At 45.8% G+C, this 18,477-nt stretch overlaps 1 protein-coding gene across 1 annotated transcript in view; it reads left to right on the forward strand.

Annotated features, from left to right (window-relative positions):
* The window catches only part of Atu (Another transcription unit), a 24,501-nt gene continuing 6,024 nt past the window's right edge, over window positions 1-18,477 (forward strand). Inside the window, exons 1-11 of the mRNA XM_075693396.1 lie at window positions 1-196; window positions 478-1,284; window positions 3,054-3,143; window positions 3,903-4,126; window positions 5,424-5,548; window positions 8,230-8,314; window positions 8,447-8,541; window positions 10,473-10,610; window positions 11,815-11,950; window positions 13,377-13,554; window positions 16,391-16,500. Coding sequence (XP_075549511.1) covers window positions 148-196; window positions 478-1,284; window positions 3,054-3,143; window positions 3,903-4,126; window positions 5,424-5,548; window positions 8,230-8,314; window positions 8,447-8,541; window positions 10,473-10,610; window positions 11,815-11,950; window positions 13,377-13,554; window positions 16,391-16,500 — 2,037 coding nt within the window. The 5' untranslated portion in view covers window positions 1-147. The remainder of the gene's footprint in view (window positions 197-477; window positions 1,285-3,053; window positions 3,144-3,902; window positions 4,127-5,423; window positions 5,549-8,229; window positions 8,315-8,446; window positions 8,542-10,472; window positions 10,611-11,814; window positions 11,951-13,376; window positions 13,555-16,390; window positions 16,501-18,477) is intronic.

An 18,477-nucleotide genomic window follows, 5' to 3' on the forward strand; every position in this document is an offset into this window, starting at 1 on the left:
CGGTGGAGGGTCGCTACCGCGGCCGATAGAGGATTGATCGTGCCGACGCGCAACGAGCTTCCTGCCGGAACGCTGTTAACGCACATTGCTTCTACTGCAGCAAGGTAACACTTTCAAGTTTGTGTGCGCCATTGGATCTAAGGTGTCATGGATGGGATATTTGGAAGCGATGATTCAAGAGAAGCATCGAGCGCAGGTAGGTCGACCGTTTGTCACGAGGCGCGTTTGCTGCACGGCAGTTGTGCCACTTTCAGTATAAACATTGGCGCATTCTCTTCTTTGACGCGACCGTTTGCATTAGGACCTAAATTTCCCCCTATATATTGAGTGCTACATTCATGGTTAAATAGCCGGACACTTCACTTTGGACTCACTTTCGTGATGTTTTGTTTCGTGCTCATTCAGCACCTTGTGCTCCTTTGACAACCACAATCAAATCTGGGGGCAGGCTGAATATGCTCATGCCAATTTTCGCAGGCTCCAGAAGCGCCTCACCGGCCTCCAGTGAGGGATCACAGACTCCTGGGCAACATTCCGAGGACGGTGAACAAAGCCAGCATTCCGACGCCGAAGAGCGCTCGGAGAAAAGCTACCACTCATCACCGCCGAGGAGCCCCGCGTCCGGCGACGAGTCAGGCTACGAGGACAAGGGTGAAGAAGCTTCGGGCGACGAGCGTCAGGAATCCGGGGACGAGCGCCAGGAGTCCGGGGACGAACGTCAGGAGTCGGGGGACGAGCGCCGGGAGTCTGGCGACGAAGGCTCGGACGAATCCCGTCATGTGGACGACCACTCCGGTGACGAAGAGGCACCGGCCAGGACTCCTGCGCGATCAGAGCGCCGGAGCGATGCCTCCGACAACGAGGGCTCCGGCAGCGAGGTACACCGCTCGGACGAAGAGGACCGCCGCTCCGATGAGGAGGAACACCACTCTGACGAAGAAAATCGCCGCTCCGACGACGAGGACCGTCGGTCCGACGACGAAGAGCGCCGCTCGGAGGTGGCTGCAGAGCGGTCAGAAGCCTCCGGAGACGAAGGCAGCGCGAACGAAGCGAGCGCTAACGAAGGAGAAGCCAGCGCTAACGAGCGAGAAGCCAGCGCAAACGAGGCGAGCGGAGATGAAGCCAGCCGGGGCGAGGCAAGCGGAGATGAGGCCAGCCGAGGCGAGGCAAGCGGGGATGAGGCCAGCCGTGGTGAAGCAAGCGGGGATGAGGCCAGTCGGGCCGAGGCCAGCGGGGATGAGGGTTCGGTTCATTCCAACGAAGGCGAAGCTCGGGCGGCGTCAGGTAAATAATGCAGCTCCTCAAATCAAAGCTATGTCGCTATCAAAGCTCTGTTCACCCAACGAGCCAGCAACAGGTATAATTAAGCTGAATGAATAAGACAATATAGATTTGTCCAGAATGCAATTCATGTCATAAAACTTGGCCGTTATTAACCACTGCAGGCACAGTATAGGTTATCAATCATGACTAATGACCACACACTTCCAACTTTTATTATTATTACGTGTGATAGCTACTAGCTGGGGACGATAATGACGATGAGGCTGTTGGGTAGCTCGTGCTAATTTAAACGATGTTTGTTGATCCATTACATCACTTTATACATAATGGAGTGATCAACAGCGGTTGAACAAGGAACATATTAGGCTGGAGCTTTGCGTTTCAATGAGGGAACTTTCCTCTAGTGAAGACAACTTCCCTTGTTCAACCATTGTTGATCACATCATGTTCCCATCTTCCTCTGAACATCTGCCTTGTTTGCACAATGGTGGGATGTAATCTGTAAATTTTGTCTGCGCACCATTTGCTTTGTGCTGCAGCCTTGTCCAAAGTGTAATGTATGACCCAAGAGGGCAATACTTTGAAGTTTGTGACCTTTTAGCTCATGTTGTCCAGAAATATTCTAACAGCACGACCACTGGATAAAAAGAAAGGTGTGGCCTGCCACGTCAGGTGGGCTGCAATGGGAACGAACGGGACAGTGCTAGTTGTCCTGAATGAACAGTGCTAGCTGTCCGGGATGGGACGCGTCGGTTGATGGCGTTCTTGGCGCATTTTCTGCGCCAATCTCAGACAATAGTCCCCGACTGGTGGCGCCGTGGTGGATGACACAGTTTTTGATGCACGCGACAGACTGCACTTTTCTTTTTTATTTAATTCAGCGGCCGTTGTAACAACAAGGGAAAACAAAACCAAAAAAATGTATGGCCCATGTTCAACTGCAACTGATGATTGCCAGTATTATTGCTCCGCTGTCTCTGTATTGTGACTGACTTCATACAAGTAAGGGATAAGCAAAATGTTAACTGGACAGTTTCAGTCAAAACATGAAAAATGCAAGATCTTTTTTTAATACAGATTTTGTGTGTGTTTAAAGTTCAATTTATTTTTATCTAATAACAGTGTATTGCATGTTGGAAATTCCAGTTGACCAATGGTGCCCAGCGTTGAACTCATTCTGGCAACATTATGTTCTTTTAATCTGAGATTTTCTTCTCAGGTTTCGTTTGTGAATGATAGTGCACACGTGTGTGCTTCAGCGAAAGACAGCACTGTTAACCACTTACTGCGCATGTGTACTGGTTAGCAAAATTTTAAATTAATATTAATTTAATTAAATTATGGGATTTTACGTGCCAAAACCACGATCTCATTATGAGGCACGCCGTAGTGTGGGACTCTGGAAATTTGGACCACCTCGGTTTCCTTAACATGCACCTAAATCTGAATACACAGGTGTCTTCATATTTCGCCCCTATCCAAATGCGGCCGCTTTGGCCGGGATTCAATCCCGCGACCACATGCTGAGCAGCCCAACACCATAGCCTCTAAGCAACCACGGCGGGCTGGCAAAATTTTCCACTCACCACTGTAGAATTTTCTTTCCTCCAGTGCTTAAACGTGAGCGATTGTTTCGCTCTGTTTCCTTGAGCCAGATTCATCAAATGCAAGCACTCAGAGCATGGTTAGGTTATGCACCACTTGTGTGCTGTGTTTTCACATTTGTGAAATGCTGCAGTCTGATGCTCGGCGCCATTACTTGCGAACAGGTTCTGACTCGGATGCTGAAAGCACCATAGGACGCAAGCGCCAGCGTTCAGGTGGCAGTGAAGCTGCGTCTGGTGCCTCTGCTGCAGAAGGTGAGAATGAAGCCTGAAGCCCCATGGTGCTTTTGCTCTCTTTAAGTATTGCTCAATAGTTAGATTAAGTGCAGCAATACTGCAAGTTATTGAAAATGCTTTAAGCATTTAGTATTGCTCTCAATTAGTGAGTTTGTCAATATTTTCAATAACCTAATAAAAACTAAATTAAAGCACCTCATATAGGGCATGCTCCAATTCTGGCCAGCATTGGAGACAGTCTAAGTTGACATAAGGAGGCAGCCACCATCTTGTTTGGACAGCAACATAGCCTACATTGTTTTTGACCTCGATACTGTCTTTGAGAATCTATCTTGTTTGCCGATGCCATCTTTACGGAATATCACATAAGATGGCTGCGGTCTGCTTAGCTGTCTACAACAAATATTGGAACAGAGCCATGCATTGGTACGTTCTATAGGTACTGTAATTCACTGCAGTGTAAATATACAGAGGGCATGCTAACACATGAATCACCATGTTGGTATCCATATGTCACCGTGAAAAAGACAAGTCCACTTGTCGAAATGTTGGCTCCTGCTTTTACCTTGTTCTCGTTTTGCTCATCATGTTGGCATACATGTGGCAGCCTGCGGACAGCAGTGGCTTGTGATGAAATTGTGATGATGATGCCTGCCTGTGGTGAATGTATGAAAACTTCGCACGAGCTCCATCATACTTCACAAAGACAGATTTTTTCTAGAAGTGCTCTTAACAGCTGACGCTGTAATCTTTCAATCTTGCGTTTGATGTTGGCAGGTTCAGACGATGAAGCAGTACCAGGCCGAAAGAGGGCACGGATCTCAAGCACTGAAGACAAGGCCGAAGAGGCTGAGGTGGAGGCCCTCTTTGGTGAAGACCTGGATGATTTGAGCTCGGATGAGGAGGGTGCTGCCAAGAAGAAAGGTGGCGAGACACCAGTCAAGCGCATGGGCAGTGATGAGGAAGAGGAGCCCGAGGAGAAGCGAGCTGAACAACCTGAGGTGCGTTGATAATGGGGTGCGTCAGTGAACAGTGGTTCCCCATGATCCATTGTTGCTTTAAAAAAGAGCCTAGCATAACACTCGCTGCTGCGAAGGTTGGTTATGTCACGATGGGTCCATACTAGTTCTCAAGTGTGACAGAGCATGCAGAAGTGGACAGAGCGGGACATACAATGAAACAGCTGAAATTTTGTGCCTTTACTCAAAGTGCTCCGACTTACAATAACACTAATATGTGCTTTTATACTTAATGTTCGCTTGAAATGTCTCCCAGTACTTTCACGAAAGCAAAGTTAAGTTTCTGTCCCTGCTGCAAGACAATGCTGTTAACTTCTTAAAGTAATGAAGAAAGGCAAGCAACTGAACCAAACTAGATGGACAGGACACTGTGTTGGAACATTTCTTTTTCTTTTCTATTGGTCATAAATATGTGGCTTATTAGCGGATAAAACAAGGTTCAGACTTCCTCTGTTCTGTTTTCTGCTGGAATCTGGTGCCAGGGATGTCACCATGACATCGGAGGTTTTAGTGTGATACTGTCATATGTCCAAATCCTTTACGTCTAGTGGATGCAAGGTTGAGTTTTGAAATGCAGTGATATATGATCTCTCTTTTAATGAGCAATTAACTAGCTGTGGCACTACCACAGCAAGTGACGTCACCACCTGTCTTTCACTTATATCTAGCTTTATTGCATGCCTGGCCCCACGAGTGTAATCTACCAACCCAGGGGTGCGATACAGAGGCTTGGCGTGCATATTGATTTTATCAAAAAGAGTTTGAAAATGTTCACTTGTCTTTTGCCTCCCCTTGATTCCACAAATCCTTTATCTAGAGTAAACTTAAAGCCGCTTGGTGTAGCCCAAATGTCGTGCTTGCATCACTAAAATGGCACCTTTGCATTCCACAAAGCATTGTTCTGAATTGCCCATCTTTCGTAGTCACCAACATATTCTACCCAAGGCCAGGTGCTATGATGCATGTCTGCACCCCCCTCAGCAAGTTTGGTGGAGCCATTGACCCCTTTTGGAGCATGCCCATGATCTACAGTCACTTTTAAGTTTGGAACTGAAGGTAGTGCAAAAAGAGACCCATTCACAAGGAGGGTACGTAGGACTGCCCTTGGTCCTTTGTACCCTTCCTTGAGAATGCGTCTTCTTTCTTTCCCACTACCTTCTGTTCCAAGTATGTCTAACACACTAGGCCATGAAAAAGTTCTCTAAAGCTGTTTAGTTTCGCTAACAATGCACCATTGCATGCCTCTGGCCCATTTGTGTTGACAACGATCTTCTCGCAGGGTGAGGAAGAGGAGGTGCCAGTGCCAGAGACGCGTATTGATGTGGAAATCCCGCGCATTTTGACCAACCTCGGAAGTGAGGTCCACTTCGTCAAGCTGCCAAATTTCCTCAGTGTTGACACCAGGTTAGTTTGCCATGTGCGTCGATGGTCACATTCATTGAGCGACGTACTTAACTTAGCATGGCCAATCTAGAATAGGGCATCCGCTCTTAAGTCTTGTTTCTCGTTTCTTTGTGGCATCACTTCCCATTATAAATAGTAATTTTTTCTTAATTTCTTGAGAGGTAGAAAGTCCCCCCTCGCGTTATATTCGTGGTCGCGTTGTTTGCTTACAAATACACCTGCGATGAGGAGGTGGTTACCTAAAGAAGAGGGGGGGGAGGAATTTCATGTTCGTAATATACCAGTACGTGATAAAAACAAACTTCAAGATTAATTACCCATGTCCCTGAGCTGTGTTCAGGGACTGGGTAATTGGATTAAATTGTGTCAGTTTGTGATTAAAGGTAGAGTTGAAATTTGGCGCTTGTATTCGGGGCATCTTAACTTTTCTTTTTTTTTGTGCCAGCAAAGAAACGAACCCACACCAATTTGCCCAGCTTTCAGTAATACTTTCATAGATCTTCACATATATTTGAGCAAAGTACTTAATTAGTGTGAGCAGGGTATTCGCATCTCATCTACTTCATCTGTACATATCATCATCACAGCCGCGACTTCTTTGTCATTGTAGTGCGGAATCTTTAAGAATAAGGAAGTTTCTGAGAAGTGGTAGAAGTGCTGGGTAAATGATGCGAGTGCGGAAGCAGGTAACAGGAGAGAGCGTCGGCGTCTTGGTGCTTCTTTCCAGACCTGTACTCCTGTAAGCGAATCACCCAGTGCCCAAGACGACCCGATGAGTTCTTCAGCGAGGAGAGCCGGCATGATGCGTGATGGTCTGTAACGACCGTGAAACGGCAGCTGTGTAAATACAGGCAAAATACAGGCAACGACAGGCATAGGCAATGACTCGCTTATGAGAGGTATGGTCACGCTGTAATAAAACAACGCCTATGTCATGACCGCTAGCATCGGTGTGGACGATGGTAGGTGCAGCCGTGTTAAAATGGCATAATACCGGCTCGGACGTGAGCGCTCGCTTTAGAGTCTGAAAAGCTGCTTCGCAGGGCTCTGTTGGAGTGGAGATGCAAGCATTGCGATGTTGCGTATAAAACAGCGGAAGGAGGAGGCGAGGCCAACAAAACTGCGCAAGTCTTTTTGACGTTTTCGCCCAGGAAAGTCGAGGACTGCGACAATCTTCTCTGGGTCCGGTCGAATCCCTTCTTTATAACTAAGTGTCCCAGAACCTTGATGGTCTTGCTTGGAAAGTGGCATTTCTTTTTGTGTGTGTTCAGCTGCAGTCCAGCCTTGGCAAGACAGGTTAAAACTTCATCAAGGTGCTCCAGATGTTGTGAAAATGTTGAAGAAAAGACAACTGTATCATCAAGATAGCATAGGCAGCTCTTCCATTTGAGACCGCATAAGACACTGTCCATAATGCGCTGTCTCGAATGCGGCAGGCGCCTTGCAGAGTCCGAATGGCATCACATTGAATTCATAAAGCCCGTCCGGGGTGGCTTGTTTTTTTCCTAGTCTATGGACACTCACCAACTATCGCCCTTGATGCATCTTTCTTCTCAGCCCCTGTCTCATCGACAATGCCTTTTTCCGAACAAATTGTTTCCCGCCTCGCTTACTGCCGCTACCTCGCCTGCATTAACACATCTCCCAAGATGCTCGCAAGCGCCGCTACGGCTCCACTCGCCGCAGTGCGATTGTCTGCCCTGGCAACGAAGTACTGCTTTGGACACCTGCATGTGTCCCCAGTTTATGTGAGAAATTGCACAGTTGTTTTCTGGGACCCTACCGAATTCTTGAACGAACTTCGCCTGTTAATTACCGCATTTCGCCTCTTTGTACTCCCTCTGACCGTCGTCGTCGCAGGATCGAGATTGTGCACGTGTCCTGTTTGAAACCTTATACACGGTGTGTTTCGTAGCACACTTCTGCGGCCAGGCAGGCCGCATCTGCTAGAGGGAGAAATTAGTGTGAGCAAAGTATTCGCATCTCATCTTCCTCATCTGTACATCACAGCAGCAATTGCTGTGTCATCGTAGTGCAAAACCTTCAAGAATAAAGCAGTTTCTCAGTATATATATATATATATATACATACATATATATATATATATATCACAACATTACTGACTTGTTGCAAGTTTATTACCTTCCTCCGAATGGCTACTTTCACTGTCAGGTTGTTGGTACAGCTGGTGCAAATGCATTGTGCTCTCTAGCTTCGGTTTATACGGTGACTGCAACAGCACAAATACAGTGTCAAATGATACTTTATATCATTCTTGCACTGGATAGTCCAACAGTTCCCGCTTATCTAAAATGCATCTAGAAACTGTGTAGCGTGCACAATGTGTGCGATTAACTTAGTATGTCGTCCATTAAGTGTCCGCGCACGCTTTGCAGCCATGAAAGCTGTACTAAGATCTGCTTTAAATTCATGTTTCAAGCTGCAACATGTTATTGGACCTTGGGGCAGCTTTACTAGCGCTTTGCACTCATCGAAGGCACTAATATTATTTCTCCAGCACACTGACCTAAACTAAACGCTCTGGTTTCCTGTTGCCATGTATATGTGCACCATGTGTGCCATGTATGAGTGGGTCCTTTCATGCCACCTGCAGTAGCATGCTATGCATATGGCCAGGCAAACATCTCCAGCACCTGTTATACGTCTCTCTCTCTGTGCAGGCCCTATGATCCTCAGTGGTACGAGGATGAAGTGGATGAAGATGAAGTGCTTGATGAAGAAGGTAGAGCACGACTCAAACTAAAGGTGCGTGGACTAGGCATGTGTAGACTTGGCAGTGGTTAGCTCAGTTTATCTTCGCATTCTGCTGAGAAGCAAACCAGCAGCCCTGTTCATGTTGCTCGATGCTTTATTTCGGGCATGCGGCATTGTGTGCAGGTTGAAAATACAGTCCGATGGCGCTACGTCTATGACAAGATGGGTAATCCAGTGCGGCAGAGCAATGCCCGGGTAATCAAGTGGTCAGATGGGAGGTGAGCACTCGTATAGCATGTTCTTTTTTATGTCTGTGCACTATTGAAGGACGTCATTTTCATTGAGGTTTTCGTATGTGCAAGTTAGTCTTCAGATTTATTTATTTATTTCTACGTATATTAACTGTAGAAGTAATACATTAATGGGGGCATGCTTAAAAGGACGCTTTAGCTCGAGACCTCCTATCTAAATACATGTGAATGGAGAAATCTATTTTCTTGGGAACCACTGTACCAATTTTGATGAGGTTTACAACTTTAACATCTAGTGACCATAGGAAGCAGATATTTTATTTAGGTCATCATGTTTTAAACAAAAATGTTTGAAAATTGCTAAATCATAATAAGAAGGCTCAAGTACCAAGTTAGCAACATTGTAACTCAATCATAAATGACGATACCACAGTTCTGTGAACTGTGCCTATTAATACATCTAAAGCAGACAAAATTGATGCATTAGACACCTCTCTGAAATATGCCAGTAATGCGGAATAATGCCAGTACAGCGGAATCATGTTGATACAATCTTCACGGGAACCACAAAATAATATGCATAATCCGAAAATCGTATTATCCAAAGCAAGCTCCAAAAAGCATGGAAATAGGCGTACTCGGTGATAAACTCAACAGCAAAGGTTCGCGTGGCGTCGAGTAGTACTTCCCCGCATAACACATTATGCGGAGCTGCATCACTCAACGCCACACAAACCGCAGCCAATGCACTTTTATTCAGCAACATTGAAACAGCCCGTCAGTTTGCGCTGAACTTTCTTCTTTTCAATGTCTACACAAAAGTTATACTGGAAGCCATAAAAAGAAGCCGCATTTTCCTCACTGAACTCATCGGTGGTGCGCCGCCAGTCAGTTAGGCCGCAGCGGCACTTTACCGCCAGTGGTGCAGCACTGGCAGTAAATTTTGACCAGCTTGGGTTCTCTAACATGCACCCAATGCACGGTACGCAGGCATTTCTGCATTTTGCCCCCATCGAAATGCAGCTGCTTCGGCCAGGATTCGATTCCGTGACCTCGTGCTTAGCAGCACAGTTTCCACTAAGCAACCACGCTGTGCATTGTTTCGTTCACTCATCTTGAATTGGTTAAACAGTACTAAGTAAAGGTCCCTGAACACTCTTGCGGGCTGGAAATTGCTTTGAAATTACACAGGATACAGTAACGGGGGCGAGAGGTGAGAATGTCAATAGCAGAAATGTGTGACCAATTCAAGAGGGGCAAACAAAACAGTAATTGCACATTAGGGTGTGCATTCACTGTTCCAGCTTTCGTTTCATTTAGCTGGTAGCACTTCCAATGGTGGCACAGTAGCTGTGTTCAACTACAGAACACGGCATCACAGGTTCAATACACAGGCCGATTCCCATGGGGGCTGAATGCAAAAGCACTTGAGTACTGTCAGACTAGGATACATAGCGCAAAAATTTTGACACAGGGACAAGCAGAACACAGGACGAGAGCAGGTGACGAGTGCATTAGCACACCGTCTATATTTTTATCAAGGAAAGAGCTTGAATTTTTGGGCATAATGGTCACATGACTGTCTTTTTCCTCCTTCCCTTCAGTGTGTTCTATTGCAGTGGCGTCCCAGTAAATAGCGCTCGTCCTGTGTTCTGCTTGTCCCTGTGTCAAAATTTTTTCGCTATGTATCCTAGTCTGAATGTATCCCACCAACACGCCCAAACTTCTTCCCTGCTTGAGTACTGTACCTAAGTGTGCAAGCAATTACAAGACAGTTAAAATTAGTAAACTGGAGTCCTCTACCTTATTAACTCCAATGCAGCTTTGGTTCGTTAAGCTCTGACCCTAATCCTCTATTAGCATGCACGGAGTGTAGTTCTACTTGATTTGCTTGTGTGTGCCTCTATGTCGTGCTGTTCTCCGACAGCTTTTCAGAACAGTGCCCGTCTTCTATGCAGCATGTCGCTACACCTGGGCTCAGAGATCTTTGACGTGCACAAGCAATCGCTGATGCAAGGTGACCACAACCACCTGTTCATCCGGCAAGGCACCGGTCTACAGGGACAGGCTGTCTTCCGCACAAAGCTCAGTTTCAGGCAAGTGACGGGTGGTTGCATGTTCTCTCAGTCTAAAATATGCTCAGAAAGGAACAGTTTGTCAAACACAGGTGACCTCATCGTTACTAGCAATGTGCCATTTTGTAATAATTGTGGATTTTCTCAGCTCGCCTCACGAGCCCCTAGCTTCTCTCTCCCGCACTCGAATGACTGCAGAACAAGTTCTTCAGGTGGGGCAGCTTTCGCGCTACATGGGACTTAAAGTAGGCTATGGGCAGTGCAAGTAAACTAAACAGCCTCAGCTATACTGAAACTACGATTTGTTCTATGGACAAGAGGTTATGAAATGTTTAATACTTCATTATATTGAGAATTTATTAATATTGAAGGTCGTTATATCGAGATTTAACTGTATTTTTATTGGGAGCTTTATCGGCTACCTTTTTACTTCAGAATAGAAGAAATTCAACATATATTCAATCCAACATAACTAACATTTCCTTCAATCTGAGATAAAAAACAGAACAGTGTGTTCCCCGAAAGGTGAGATCACCGTGTACATTGCTCTGTCTCGTTAGTGTGCTCAAGCTGTAGCAGAGCTTGTTGGCAAGTTAGCATATTATTTGCTGGAAAGTGGGTTCTGAAAGAACAAAAATTCTCCGTGGTAGTGCCTGATTTGAGCTTTTATCTCTTGGCAACTTTGTTCCCCCCATCGCTTCAGCAATGTGGAGTACCTAAGCAGCAATGACTTGTGCTCATGAATATTGTGGACCTCTGTTCTTCATTTCAGTGGGGTTTTCTTTTTTCTTCTTTTTTTTGAGGACATAATGTCAGTGTCATACATTGTATGTAACTCATCTGTATTTACGTGGTCGTTTGTCTGGGATCGAAAATTTCGCACTGTGGGTTGGTCTGGCCAGCACATGAACGTAGTGTCACTTGGTATGTTGGCATAGGAATTCGTTTTTTAATTACGCCGGTTAATATGAAAAACTGGTCTATTCAGACTTTGCACCTAGGCCGGTAAACACTCGAAACATTGCGATACAAGCCATTTGCTTGTACACTGTTTAAATTGAACATGTGTCATGATTGCCACTGATTGCAATGATGAGCATATATGTGGCACTGTGTAACATACAAAAAAAATAATACAGGAGTATTCCAGCATACATCACTGTGTGTATAGCCTTGCACAAAAACCGTGCAGCAAGATGTGTTAAAACAAGCTCTCCATTTGCAGGCCCCACTCAACAGACAGCTTCACCCATCGCAAGATGACCTTGTCGCTCGCTGGCCGCAGCCAAAAGACACAGAAGATTCGAGTGCTGCCCCAGGTTGGGCAGGACCCAGAGGCACACCGCAGCGAAATGATAAAGGTTTGTCTTGCATTTCTTTTTGACGCAGAAATTATGACCCTTCCCAGGCTGTGGACAAGCTTCTTTTGTCCAACCGTGCTCTGCAGAATTCCTCGGTGAAAAGGGTTCAGAAGTTCTAAACAAAACTGTTGTAACTATGACTTCCTCAACCCTTTCCCACCTTTCTTTTCTCATCCCTCTTCAATAGTTCAGCTTCCAAAACGTAAAAATAATTGTTATAAACGGAACTATGCATTGGTTCTGAAGCCCAGCTTGCTGCCCCTACATGACAGTTGTCATGAATTCTTGACAGCACCTTCAGAGTGAGAGAGTGCATGCATGCAGCAATACAGTAGAACCACATTTTTTAAGGGACTGCAGAAAACAAAAAAAAGCACTACAGTGAGGAATGCTGCAAATCGCCACGGCAACATCAGAAACAGCTCTGAATGGCTGCCAGTGCAGCTAAACATCTCAGCACTTGTGCTGTGACTAGGGATGGTGCATGCATGTGTGTATAATTAAGGTTCCGTGACAGTGGCCCTATCCACTTGGAATGCACTTCATCGCAATATTTTGCATATGCTTCACCACATAACATGGCTCTAATGCATCGAAGCTGACCAAAGAGAACCGGTGATTGTGCACGCTTGCCGGTCCCAAAATAAAAGTAGCTGTGTGTTTAGTTCCCTGTAGATTTTAAGCATTGCACACTTCTTCGGGTGCTTCACCAACTACTCTGTGCACATTTCTTGCAGGCTTTCTCCCAATATGCTCGTGCAACCTCGGACGCTTGTTGCAATGTGCCAGTAATTGCAACATATACACTTATTGTCTTCGCAGCTACATGTGAGAGAAAATTTAGCTCTGCACCACTAAGTTTATGTGACCGCTGCCTTCAAGCGCAACGTAAGATGCAGGGGAGTGTTACAGAATGGCGATGTAACAAAGGGGAACATAACATACAGGAGTCGATGGGATTTAGGTCAGGATCACGATAACGGAGTGTAGCTGCCAGGGGGAACAACAACAAGGAATGTATCAATGGGGTTCCACTGTATTATAAAGAAAAGTGCAGGTGATGCGAAACTCATACCACAGTCATGACGAGTATTATTCGTGCCGATTCACACGTTGCCATGGCGTGCCAACATGAATTCCATACTGAAAACATCTAAACATCCTAAACGTGCCTAAATATCTGTTGTTCGTGTGGAAGCTAACTAACTAGCACCGGTCAACATGTTACTGAATTCCAGGCTTCATGGGAGCGAGCTCTCCAGCAGACCACAGTCAGTTCAAACAAACATCAATAACTACGCAACCTATTCCACCATGTAGCTTGTGGCAACTTCCACACTTATGCCCGCCTGCCATCTGATGCACACAAGCTGGTAACCTTATTGCTGGCTCCAAACCCATACTGATGCAATTCACGTTTGCGCAGAAAGAGGAAGATAAGCTGCGAGCATCCATCCGACGAGAAAGCAAGCAGAGGCGCCTACGTGAGAAGTCCCATTCACGTGGTCTCAGCTCGGCGTATCTGGAGGCCGACGAGGATGATGCAGCCATTTCCTTGTCAGCCATCAAGAACAAATACCGGCGGGGAGGGGCTGCCCTTAAGGGTAAGTGTGACACTATTCTGCTGCTTACCACAAGATGGTGGGTTAAGAGTCCCATGCGTGGAGACCGCATTCTAATAGAGGCAGGACGCAAGAACAGTGACAGTACGGTACAGTGACATTTGAGCTTGCGTGAGCAGTCGAGGCTGTCAAAGTTAACGCGGAGCCGTCGTCTACTACGGCAGTTCCATAGCTTAGACATCAATTCGAGCCCATAAAGTAATGTTCAGCGCAACCGTTTTAAGATGCCCATTAAGTAGACATGACTGTCTCCAATTCTGCACTTACAACATAACATAACCTGTACCACAAATTGCTCGATCCAGTTAACACGGATGCTATCAGGAACCCCACAGGTTCCTTAATGGCACCCTAAACAGAAATATTATTTTAGCTGTATTTGTAAATCACCCGTCTACGATACCATACTCTTGCCGTGAGAAGTCGCTTGGTAAGCCAGAAAGAAATGCATAAATGAAAGAAGGGTGGTGTTGTGCACCAGCTCACCGCGACATTGTGAATTTTGAATGCATCTGCTCAGGCTTAGTTAAATTTTCATTGGTTATCATGCACTACATAGTATTCTAAAAGAGCCAAAGAGTAAATGCGAAATATTTTCATAACCTTTACTCGGCCACAATGCACCTAATTTGAAAAAAAAAATACTTTGAGATCATTGACATCACACTGGTGTACCAACACTTCGGTTTAGATGCAAAGTTCAAAAATATGAATGTGGACCTGGTTACTTTCTTTATGTTCTATGTTACTTTTTATTATGCAGAATTAACCGTGTAAGGCCCAGTCTACCATACGCCGAGGTTGATGCCTCAAAATTTTCCTTAAAGGGACCCTGAAACGATTTTGACGATTTTCTACAAACGTTAGAGCAGGTCCTTCTGATCATTAATTGACACATCAAAGTGCTCCGCATAAACCGTGTAATTTATTATAAAGTTTTAAAAATGCACATCGCTGCCGATCGCAGCACACTGCTCGGCGGAATTTTAAGCCGCCCCTATCCATATTACGGAAATCACCCATATGACATCAGTGGGGCGAGCTATCCGATTGGCTGACCAGGGCGCGTGATCGATAATTTTTCCAACTTTATGGTAAACAAATGAACTTCGTAATACTTGGAATGTTAGTTCATTTGTTTTTATAAAAAGAAAGTAACATAAAGAGAATGCACAAGAACAATTTTTCAGTACACTTAAGCACTTCCGGCACACAGCAAGTGTCGTCTTGCTTGTGTTACAATGTACTCCATTTTCACGAGAACTCCGCGGTCAGAGTTGGTCTCAGTCTTTTCGCGAGCACTATGATTCGACTTTGTTGCCTTGTGGACTGCAAACGTAGCGACTGCCAATATGTCAAGCTGCGACATCGTGTTTGTCTGCAAGGCAGCATACGAGCGAACTGGCTGCTGCGCATCGGACTGCCGCTATCCCATCGGCGCCAGGATTTGCGCATTTGTGGCCGTCGCTTTATACCGGAAGATCACTAACGCAGCAGTGTTTCGCGAGTCCGGTATTAGGGCAAACGCAAGCACAAGGGGACAGGGTCTGGCCGCTTGACTGTGCCGTAATGGGATGAGCCATGAGATAAGCACAGGGGCAAATGTGAATGGTCTGCATGGTGCAGCCACCTGGTGGCACAGAGCTTAACCATACACAGTAGCAGCAACGAAGTGTATTCTTCTCTGCTGCTGGTGTGTATTTTTTGCAGGAGTGTAATAATCAACACGTTGTTTTTATAAATGTTTAAAATGTTTTACACTTGATTAGAGCAAATTAGCGCTTTGTTTGGCTGGTTAAGCGCTGCGCCAACAAGTGTCTGGACCGTGCAGACCGATCACGTACGGCTGCTCACGTACGTCTACGCTAAAGTTCCTTCATCAGCTTGAGTTTATGCCTCCAGTCATTTGTCGAAATGACCAGCTTGCCTGTGGTTACCGGAATACCAGACACGTTCGGCGCTACGACAGAATGCTCACAACACACGCTGCTTTGATAGCTCTCGGTCGACGGCCAAGCGGCTAGCGCAGAAGTCTCGCGCGGGCGGTGGCGGGCTCCAAAACAACTGGAAGTGGACGATGTGACGTCACATCGTGAGGCAGTACCAGTAAAGGCGGAGCTTAGCCCCGCTCGCTCGGCGAACGAGTTGAGGAGGAAAAGCATGGCTAGGGAGGAGGGTAACTTCTAATTGCTTGTAACTCCATTAATACGTAACGCTTCACCTAAATTGTGGTGTGAATGTTTTACTTAAGCTGTACCCTACACGTCTACAAAATTTGTCCGAACCGTTTCAGGGGCCCTTTAAGCACAGGAAATTTAACACGTAGCCCCTAGTATAAGCTTCTCAGTTGTGAATAGTTCAGAAAGTAAATTATTAATGGAATCAGTTAGTGTACAAATTGAGTTTCAACTCAAATATCAGTTCATTGGTTTCTTTTTGTAGAAACAATCTCCATTGCTAGAAATAAAGGTTAAGAAGTTATCACAAGTGTTGATATTTACCTTTGTTGGTATGGCATAACAAGAAGTAAAAAGTGATCGAGTAGACTGGTACTATGAAAAAGGTGGACAGAGCACGGAATGCTTGTGTTGTGTCCTCTCTTTTCGCCCCAGTCTTTTCAAGTGCTTTTTACCTCTTAACTAAATCGTGATAATTTTCTTATTGGGGAACTGTGTTTTGGTATTACAGAGCTAATAAAGATAACTTTCAAAGAATACTTTATCAGCTTAAGACTAATTATTATTTCTAATTGATGTGCCGTTATTGTTCTGCCCTCACCAGCAGAACAATGTATTCACCTTTTAATCCTCCTTTCCAGAGCGCCCTTCCATTTACTCTTCTGATGAAGATGCGTCCGATCTGGAAGAACAGCGTGCTCGACGATTAGAGAAGGCAAAAGTGGATAATGACGACGACGACAGCGATCTGGTGAGTCGATACACTATACATGCATACAACCACCACACCATGGATTGCTCACCTTCCTGCGAGTCTCTTAGTGAACAGATTTCAGGATTATTCACTGTTTCATTAACCATATGGTCTGCCAAATCCTCTCCTAGCAAGGGTTAGACTTCCAGGTCCTACTGCAAGAAACTTGCGATAGTGCCTATAGTTTACGTACCCCTTAATTCTGGATTCATACTTGGTTGTTGAGCTATCTTAGGGTCTTGTGACCAGTAGCACAACTGGTGGTCTCTATACATGGATGAAATCCTTGGCTTCTAGAAAAAGTAGACTGTAACACAAGTTTTCTGTGTACAGTCGACCTATTCTTTAATAATACCGCGGGAGCATCGACCAGACACCCGGTCAGCACCTTCTAACAGCGCAAGGTGATGCTATCAGCAAGGACTTGATGTCTTGCTCCTGCTGACCTTGTCGCTTTGCGCAGTACTGTTCAAGAACTGGTTTACTGTACATGTTGTGGCGGGTAACTGCAGCTAACAAATCGCATTGCAAAGCTATAAATCTACATACAGTAAGTCCTCGTTATAACTGTGAACGAGACAGCGAAAAAATTTTATAGTACAAGCGGTAATTCAATAAAGGTGACTATACACCATAAAAGCCAAGCAAGTGGAGCTGAAATTGCGCAACTCTGCAGAAGTGCAATATGGGTGTTACATGGCACATTCTCGATCACAAAAATCTAGCCCAATCATGATCAAAATTGAATGTACACAACCACAGAGGGAGTGGTGCATTTTGATTCGTGTGACCTTGGGCATGTCAGGCACATGGAAGGCTCCGTTGCCCACTATTTCCATAGCACCACATTGCTGCTTGCCACTGATAACACGTGGCCGCAGCTTGGGGGAAAAGGGTGCACAGGCACCTTGATGGCAATTGCTGATGATGGGGAGTCGCTCACTTGTTTGGCACTGAAGGCACCGAGTGTCACCATACATTTGTACACGCCCCTTGCTAGTTCACTCAAAGCAGAGTAGCTTTGTTTTGAGTAATCAGTCTTAAAATGCATGCGTTTGGGTTGGGATGAGGAGAAATTTCAAATAAAGTGATACCAATTCATGTAAAAGGATTTCATTACAACTGGGGCTTACTGTACATCTTATGAACCAACCCAAGTGGTACAGTGAAGCCTCGTTAAACCGTAGTTGGCCGGAGCTCGTAGAAGTACGTACTAAACGGTAGTACTACTGCTTAACCGAAATAGCGCGAGATCGCCCACTTACCTGTCAAAAACGGAACTCGGAGAGATTGTGATGAAAATGGAAAAAAAAACTTAATAATTTATTCAATTCTCGCGACAAAAGTGTTATTTTCTATTGATGCCGTGGAGGCGTAGCAGCGACGACAGCGGCCTCAAACTTACTGAAGCTGCGAGCCAGCTTTTCAGCCAGCCCCCTCTTCTCGACAAACACTCACATTGCAGATTGCTTGTTGGCGCTTCATGTTCTCTGTGCACGCAGGCGGTAGCGCTGTAGAAGTCGCAGAGTGCCTTTTTCATTGCGGGGCACTGTTCTTGTCGCGACAATTGCATTCACGAGGCCGACGTAATACGCAGCCTCTGCTACTGTCGGGCCTGAATTGCCCGTGCTGCCGCTTTCCGTATCGTCCTCATCACTGTCGCTAGTCGACACTTCGGCTACAACAGAGGCAACGATGGCGAAAAGTCGAACCTCGTAGCCGACATCTCTTCGCGGTCGCAGCAGCACAGCCGAGCAACAACTTCGCATTCCAAATGCCACACACCGTAGTCAACAGTAGATCCCTGTCGCGTGCCAGCGCCGACTTCTTCGTGTCACGTTCGATCACGAATGATGTCTAATTTTTCTTCTATGCTGAGCACCCGACGTCCTTTTTATCCAAGCTTCGGCACGACGAGAGTCCTTTGCACGACACCACAATGCTCTCTGGCACGGCGCACGACGCCGCAAGGGT

Source organism: Dermacentor variabilis, chromosome 5, assembly GCF_050947875.1.
Source record: "Dermacentor variabilis isolate Ectoservices chromosome 5, ASM5094787v1, whole genome shotgun sequence".
Lineage (NCBI taxonomy): Eukaryota > Metazoa > Arthropoda > Arachnida > Ixodida > Ixodidae > Dermacentor > Dermacentor variabilis.